The sequence below is a fragment of the Nuphar pumila genome, chromosome 12 (genome assembly GCF_984573655.1).
Source record: "Nuphar pumila chromosome 12, dmNupPumi1.hap1.1, whole genome shotgun sequence".
Taxonomy (NCBI): Eukaryota; Viridiplantae; Streptophyta; class Magnoliopsida; order Nymphaeales; family Nymphaeaceae; genus Nuphar; species Nuphar pumila.
The window spans coordinates 106,838,573-106,847,299 of record NC_143260.1 but is presented as its reverse complement, the minus strand read 5'-3'; the positions used below and the strand labels follow the sequence as shown (position 1 = coordinate 106,847,299).

General features: G+C 39.4%; 1 protein-coding gene across 1 annotated transcript; it reads right to left on the bottom strand.

Annotated features, from left to right (window-relative positions):
- Window positions 1-332: 332 nt before the first annotated feature.
- LOC149821496 (glycerol-3-phosphate 2-O-acyltransferase 6-like) lies at window positions 333-5,356 on the bottom strand. Its single transcript, XM_089982677.1, has 2 exons — window positions 4,714-5,356; window positions 333-1,411 (listed from the first exon to the last, which is right to left on the bottom strand). The coding sequence occupies exons 1-2, from the start codon at window positions 5,335-5,337 to the stop codon at window positions 539-541; spliced, it is 1,497 nt and encodes a 498-aa protein (XP_089838803.1). The 5' UTR covers window positions 5,338-5,356; the 3' UTR covers window positions 333-538.
- Window positions 5,357-8,727: the final 3,371 nt, after the last annotated feature.

Sequence of the window (8,727 nt, the reverse complement as noted above, 5' to 3'; positions counted from 1 at the left end):
TATGGAAGGAGTCCAACTTCCTTTCACATTTGACGCAGTAGTTTCTTTTTGAGAGAGACTTCTTTAGAGTGTTTTTTTATCCTTATCTCATTCGGTTGTAACTGCTCGATTGTTATCCTTATCAATATCAACCTTTCTCACAAGAGCCATTAGAGGTCTCAGTGCAATATGTCAATGTAAAAAAAAAAAATAGAAACCAAAATTTGAAACAGAAACATTTTCTTGTGAATTTGGCGAATTTCATGGACTTTCACGAGACTTGACAAATACTTAGAATATCACAAGCTTTCTGCTATCTCACTCCTAGAAGAAATGAACCGTATATTAAAATATGACCATCCGAACTTCTAACATTTTCATAGAAGAATTCCGGTGCTTATTTAACCTGAAAGCCATCAAGTTCAATACCACAGTGGCGGAACATAGAAATAACATATATTAATATATGAATGCATGTCCCAACTAGATTTGAGTCGACAAATAATGAAAATTAAATCTCAACCAGACCAACAAATTTTCCCATGTATTCCTTATTGTTTTAGGCCTTCTCCTCCTTAGACTTCACACTGCCATCAGTTCCTGCCAACATCCCATACTTGTCTTTCCTGGTGAAGTTAGTACACTCAAACCCCAGTGTTCCTGCAATAACCCTCTGAATGTAGTTGGCGACTTCAATTGCAGACTTGCCACCTTTGCAGGTGATCTCAGGTGGGAGTTGATTCAGGAAGGTGATCTCATAAGTTGGCATCGGATTCATGAAGAAGAAGTAGGGATCGAACGCCTTCCAGCCACGAACGGTCGTCCCGTGGAACATGCTCTGCTTCGTGTTAATGGCTACCGGCACAATTCTGTCTGTTAATTCAGCAAACATTGCACTGAACCTCAGAAGGAATGGTTCTCTGCAAGTGGTTCCTTCAGGGCATATGACAATCTGGTCACCCTCCACAAGCAGCCTCTTTAAGTTTGCAGCATCCATCTCACGGTCCCTTGACAGAGCAACAGCCTTAATTGGTGAGATGAACTCGGTGAGTTTGCTGATACTGTAATGAACACAGCTGATCTTTCTTCCCAAGGCAACTGCTATAACTACAGGATCAAGGACTGTTCTGTGGTCACATACAAGGAGGACACCACTCTCTCCTTTCTTTGGAGGAGGGGGAGGGTTCCCTTTAACTACGAGATTGATGCCAAGGATCCTGTACATGTGGCGTACAATTCTTTCTGGCAGTGGAAGGTTGAGGTAGACCCTCATGAGGGCAAGTATGAAGCCAATTGGCATCCAAAGGAAGGTTACAAGAGCTACCAAGGGAGTTGGTCTCTGGACTAGTCGGCCATCGTGTAGAACTATTGGGCTGGGTAGCTTGTTCCTTGGTACTGGCTCACATTTTGTGACAGTCACCATGTAGGCTTCCTGCAGAGAGAATGATAAAATTGAAGTATGGTGAAGATGGTGTTTCATGCAGAACAGAAAGGTGTTCAGTTTGAATGTGACAGGTAAGCATCTAAGAGGTATTGGTTTTCAAGTTACTTAGAAAAACATACCAACTTTTTTTGTAATTCAGATTCATACCTTAAAAATTGGGTAATTCAAATTCATACCACATTTATTTTATTTTATTTTTTATTTAACATAGAGAAACCACTGCTATGGTTTTGATGTGCCGAAACAGGCCAACAGGTATCACATTGACCACAGACCTAGTCGGTGCCCAGTGTAAAACTCCATTGGCTTAGGATTTGTGGCAAAGGATGCATATCCTAGGTATTGAATTTTTGACCTCCTTCATCTTGAAAGCCTTAAGCCGACCCAGCTAGCAAGTGTGAAGAGCCCTTGTGGGCCCTCATTTAATTTATGATTAACCAAAAATATACCTGTGTCCGGTTCCTAAGTTGGCCTTTTTATTATTTTTATTCACATTTTATGATTGTACCATTAGAGAAACTCAAATTTACCCTTAAGATTAAATAAGGATAAGATGGGCAAAGAAAAGCATATTTAATGAGAGTAAAACTAAGTACAGTGTTGAATTTAACTATGATTAAAAGAAGAACAGTTACCGGAGGTACGAATTTGAGTAACTGAAGATAAAACTAGGTATTATTTTGAGTTATAATTTATTGAGGTGTGAATTTGAATTATAAGATAAACAAGGCATATTTTTGTAAATAACCCTTCAAATGAAATGGGTATTTGCAGCTAATGGGGAAGGTTATTCCACCCAAATCATTTTAGTGACAGCCAACTACCTTTATGAAAAATATGTTCAGGAACAAAAAAACACCAAATGTGAATAAACTCTTTTTCATTTTACATGAAATTTGGGAATGATAAGCCTTTGTACTTTGTAGGAGCTAATAAAAAATTTATATGGTAATAAAAAGAGACTTTGTAATGGGTATTCTAACTCCAGATTTTATGCTTGCGTGTCCTATTTGTTCTGCAAAGACAAGAAGTCACCAGAAAGAATGTTTTTAGTGCAGCTAATTACGTTATTAATTTAATATCAACAACTGATGGCCATCTACCTTGGAAATGGATTGAGTGATGACATGGGTTGGTGGTTGAGGGTTGATAAGCTGAAGTTGCAACTATCTATTTTATCTATCTTTCAATCTGCCATCTGAAGTCAATCAAATGGGACACTGAAAAATAGGGTGTCAGACAATTAACTCAGCACACAACTAACACTATTAAAAAAAATAGTCTCCACTGAAAAATTAAGAACTCCAAAGTTCCAAACAGCAAACATTTTATTGGAACCTGAAGCGTTTTTTCACTTTTTGAACTTTGACTACTGTTTTTTTGGCATTAATGAGGGTACAGAAGGCCAGCTTGCGTAGCCAAAAAGAAGTTAATACGTTTGTTCAACAACTGTGAGTACTGTGTATCACACAGGAAATCAATGGGCCTTATTAATTCCAGCCCTTATCTTGCCAAGCTGTCTGCATGATTATCAAACAGTACCTTTATTTTCAGTCAAGGACAGAAACAGACCAGCAACTGATGAAATTAAAAGTTTTAATTTTCTGTTTATTTTTGGGTTTTTAAAGTTTAAATGGGGAGCCATTGAGTGCAATACAAAGGAGAAAAAAAGTTGCAGCAAACAAGAGAAGGGTAGGACCACAAATCATGTGAAAAAGTCACGGCTGTCGACCAGAAAACTGTAAAATCTCACCAGATAAGTGTGCGCAGAATAGCGCAAGTAAAATACTTCAAATTTTAAATATTTAGTAGAGTTTTACCCCCGCAGACACCGAAACAAGGCCACAATCAACATGACACCTCTCAGCCTGTAATGGAAAGTCCAAACCAAAATGATGGTTTATTCCGGTTATCGAAAAAAAAAGATCAACATTTCAGAAGGGAACTTTCTGTTCAGTGTTTTCCTAGTGTCTTATGCAATAGAGAATGGTCACAAACTTACAACTAGAGATGCAAATGGGTCGGATCCAGTATGAAGGTTTTGCAATTTTTGGCTGTTTCGAATCCAATTCCGATCCGAATCTCCATGTATTTAGCTGTTCTGGATTCGAACAGTTTGCATCCCTACTCACAACTGCTAGAATGATTAGCTGCACAAAAGCACCAATCCATATCACTACTAGTGCTTTTGTTCTCCTCAGCATATCATAAAGAGGAAAACAACATAATTGGGGTAAGAGATATCAGAGACCATATATATGATTTTGGATTTTGATTGCTCATGTAAGATAGTGTCAATATTTTTTTGGCCTGACTGCAGACCAACAAAGAAATTCATTAAAAGCAGTAAATACTACGACAATTAAATTATATATATATAATGTTAAAATTTCATAATTGTGCACCCACTCACGTCCATCCAACCAAAGAATTAGGTGATCAGAAAAAGCCTTCAGTGGGCGTTTGTCTAAAAAAAAAAAAGGGGATTTTGCATCGTTGTATAAAACAGGTTTTCAAAGGCTTGAAAAACCAACAACTCACAATGTTTTAAATATACAACAACAACAACAACAACAACTACGCCTTCATCCCAAAACAATTGGGGTCAGCGATATGAATTTAAATATACAACTCAAAAAAATCATGATCCAAGTTGTGATCACCAAACAAACTTGTGAACGCATCTCATGTTGTCAGATTGTACAAAAGAGAGGCTGTTGACCAGGTCTGATGTAGGTGCACATGAGTGTGCATTTAACACACACACACACACACACACACACACACACACATATATATATATATATATATATATATATATATATATATATACAGAGAGAGAGAGAGAGCCAAAAATCTAATTGGCATTAATTGGCATCTCTGAATTGCCAGGATAAGGAAAGCACTCCACTTCTTTCCAGGAGCAAGCTTTGTCGCAGTAAACAAAGGCACGTAGACTTTGTTGACCGTATTGTGTTGCAGTTGCCAAGAGTTAAATGGACTCTTGCTTATCCTAAATATACAGAATTTCCTGGAATTTGGAATTTCCTACTGCAGATACTGCTAAGTAAGAATGCTGAAAATCCAGGATATATCATCATGATTGCTCTCAACATCAATCAAAGGACCAAGCAGTAAGTTTCAAGCTTTCTGAATTTTCAGCGCTCCAGCATGTAATATCAGGAACTTCTAAAGTCCAAGAAAATCATGATCTTGTATAACATTACTAAGCACAAGTTAAAAAACTTTTTTACTGATCTAGAAGTGAATAAAGTTCAAGGATTGCCAACCTTGCAGACCGACATGAAATCGTGATCGGTCTCGCGATCTCCGATACCCAAATCCGGTGCATTCTCGCCGAATTCGCACTCGACGGCCTCCCGCTTGAGCTTCCCGACGAGCACGCCGGGGCGCTTGACAAACCCAGTGGCGCGGCCCGACTTGGTCACCTCCAGCTCGGTGCCTAGCACCTTGTCCACACCCAGGTAGTTCTTGACAAAGGGCTCGACCATGATCCTCGGGTTGGCCGTGACTATGTACCGCTTGCCGAACGAGCTGAACACCTTCCAAGTCTCAGGGTGCACATCCTCTGCATAGAACTTGGGCAGTACTGCCCTTGAGACCATCTCTATGTCACGTACCTTGAGCCCAGCAAAGGCAATGAACGTAAGGATCTCTATGCAGAGGGTCTCAGACACAAAGATGTAGGTGAAGTAGGCCAAGGGAACACTGAGGAGAAGAAAGATGCCCCTTAGAAGGCTCCCACCCTCTAGTGCAACCAGCATGTAGTAAGGGAAGGCACTGCGAGATATCAGGAGGGTGCCATCTAGGTCTGCTGCAACGGTTTGGTTGGCTCGGTTCTTTGAGCTGCACCTAGAGATGGGCTCGAAATGGCGAGGTTTGGTGGAGGCCATGGTGGCTAGGGGAGGGAGGGATGTTGGGGGATTGATAGTGGGAGAAGAGAAGGGTGAGTAGGGGGGATTTAAATGAGAGGGATGAAGGTGGCCATGAGTGATTAAGATGGTCTATGATGATGGGTTTTAAGCTTGTAGGATGGGCCACAATTTTTGGGGTTTTTGTTGGGTTTTTAGGGAAGTGTTTAAATTATGGCAGGAAGGTCCGAGTAGTTGAAACCAACGCCTAAATTCATTCATCATGCCTACTTTTTTATGCGGCTTGCGGCTTGTGGCTTGTGGCTTGAGCTTGGCTTTGCTTTCTTTTTGAGCTTTTCGTCTTGAGCCGCTTGGCTTGGTTGTGTGGCTCGGCGCCTTGGTTGGTTGGGTCGTGAAAAATTGTTCCCCCCTTTTTTGCCTTTGGGACTTGGATATCAACTACCCAAATTAACAAGTGGAACCATATTTTGGGCATATGCACACACTAATAAGGTTACACACCAAGTCCATAGAGTATGCTATGCTATAATGTAATGCAAAAATAACAGAACATGCATTGGACTCAACCACATCTTGGTTTCCTAGCTAGTGTAGCTTTGGGCTCTACTTAATGAGCCTAGGGTTCCAAATCAGTGAGCCACTGGACCAGACTTATGGGATCGGGTTCTAGTTAAGGTACCAGAAGTTTACAGTTACAACCATAACACTTACTGTCGATTCATCAAGTAGCAGAGACCCTAAAAGGGGTGTAAAGGTGGAAACAGTCCTTTAGACAGACTAGATCTTTCGGTGGAGACTAGTATAGTACAGTCCATCCGTGTGTTGCAAAGCAAACTCACCTACCCCTGTTTGAAGCATTAGCCTTAGGAATCAATGCTGGCACCTGCCAATGTACGTACTATCATTAAGAGGTTAACTTATGACACCCCTTGCTTAAATATGGTAGCTAAATTTTTGCTGTGATGAGTACTTTATTTTCTCATTCACTCCTTTCTCACTGGAATCCAGAAATTACCGACTTGTTTATCAAATGAGAAATGTGGAGGTGATTAAATTTGACAGTTACTATGTTATTCTCTCTAAAACATCACTGCTGTATAGACACAATAACTCGCGAAAATGTATGCTGGAATTGGCCAATCAAGAAAAACCAGGTGAAAAAAAAAACTTTAAAACCTGTAAAATTGGGGGGAAATCTTCTCCAAGCATGGTAGTTTTGTGGGATTCTAAAGAATCTATAAATCAACGCGGCAAACCAATTAATGCGATGTATATACATAGTAATAATAATAGTAATAGTAATTTCACAAAAAAAAGGAACAGTAATAGTAATGAATTGGGAAGAGTAGGATTTAATTAGAGCAAGAGCGAATAAAGCTGGCTGTCAAAGTTGATGGCTTGAGCAATAAATGAAATTGATAATTGAGTGAATAAATGGAATTTAAGTTTTTTCTCTCTGCGCAGATGTGATCAAACAAATGTTATCATGTGTACATTTTCCACGAATCTCTGTTTAAAATAGTTTTGGTGCTCCGCCCTATTCAAATCCAGTCTAGCAAGCTTAGCTCACAAGGCTGCCCCATGAGAGAAGGGCCAAACCTTGGCTTTTGTAGAATCCAAGCTTTAACTGCAGAGATAACATAACTATCTCATATATATATATATATATATGTGTGTGTGTGTGTGTGTGTGTGTGTGACACAAACATGCTAAATGATGTTCACAGGCTTTTTCCGTTTTATTTTTAAATTATGACCCTACATATGTGATCTACGTACACTACTTTATAAGGATCAACTCTTGGAGTTGACACATGGGTGGATTTTTATAAGGTTTGAAAAATCAATGGTCCAAAATCTTTGTAAAAATTTGAGGCTTCATATGTTGGTTTTCATTGATCAGAACACATGATCCTGCCATCGTTCTTAGTAAATCAAATACGTCGGACACATCTATAGGGTCAGATTGCTAAAAAAAAAAAAATAGGAAAACCCATTTAGCATATTTGCATCAGTTTATATTAGGGGTGTCAACGGGTTGGGTTTACCTGGACCCGACCCATATCAAACCCTATAGGGTCCGGGTATGGTGATATATAAGAAGACCTGATTAAGACCCGGATGCGGACCTGAAGGTCTGATTAATACATGAAGCCGGGTATAGTTTGTGACAATTTATACTAGACCTGGACCCAACCCGAGTTCCGATTAAGACCTGCAAATTTTTAATGTAAAAATGATAAAAACTATTATTTTACCGGGCATGGCCTGGCTCTGGTTCACTCTTATCTGGGTATGGTTTCTCTTATGGTGGGTCTGCTTAGACCTAGGTCTGGATCCAATTCCATACCCAAAAATGGAAGCCAGGTCTGGTTCCACCTGGGTCAGAACCAAACCCGACCAGTTGACACCCTACTCTATATAGTGATATATGTATGCATATATATAGAATTAATGTACAACTGTCTATATAGATTAGTGTTCTTATGGATGTAGTATATATCATTATGTTAAACTTGACCAAGTCTCTAGCCGACTAAGATTACATGTCTTGTTCAACTAAGTCTGAGCCGAGCTGTAGCATGAGCTCTACAGTTTAGGTTGCCTTATCTTTTTAACTTGGTCATAAAATAAATAACAATAAAGTTGTTCCCATGCGAGTTTCTGTTGAGGACTTTACTCCTATTCATCTCACAAAGTTTCAAACGGGTAGATATCAACATCAACCACTCTGCACATTTCTTCCACTCATTTTCAGCACGCAAGCCTTTAACCAAATGGAGGAAATAACATACTGCAGAGTGCAGAGGGGGGAACACACATAAGGACAGCTTGGTCATATGGTGAAGGGGGGGGGGGGGGTGTGGAACTTTCACAATAACTCACCCTTCACACCCTCAGTGCCAAGCCACCAATCCTTCCTTTAGATTGCAACCCAAATGATGTACTTACACGTGTCATTCATTAAGACACCTGCAAACTACGTGAATCACTTAACTATGTAAATCAAACTATTTAAAAGTCATATCTAAGGTAAGTATGGCCTTTTGTTTTGCTTTTTTTTTTTCTCTTGTAAGGTACGTTTGGTTAAGGGAGATTCAATTTCAAGAAATTCAATCTTACTTTCTAAATCTCACTTTTGAGCTTTGTGCCAACTCATTTTTATGATGCTTGTTTTTGAAGTTTTGTGTCAAACAAATTTTATATTTGGTTGCTTTTGGAGTACTGTTCAAATGCAATTCACTTTCTAAAGTGTATTAGGAAGTGAATCTCATGTGATCTAACCAATGACACCCTTAGTGAGTAGAAATCTATTGCTAAGTGGCTCCACTGTATAATGGTAAATTCTTAGAGACTGTAATGGCTCTTCACAGAGCTGCTTTATACTTGTTGCAGGTTTGATGGCAAGAAG

Excerpts from the sequence above, each read along its gene's own strand:
- LOC149821496 (XM_089982677.1), bottom strand. The coding sequence starts at position 5,337 with ATGGCCTCCACCAAACCTCGCCATTTCGAGCCCATCTCTAGGTGCAGC. Across the intron at positions 1,412-4,713 it reads ATTTCATGTCGGTCTGCAAG|GAAGCCTACATGGTGACTGT; the intron begins GTTGGCAATCCT and ends TTCTCTCTGCAG.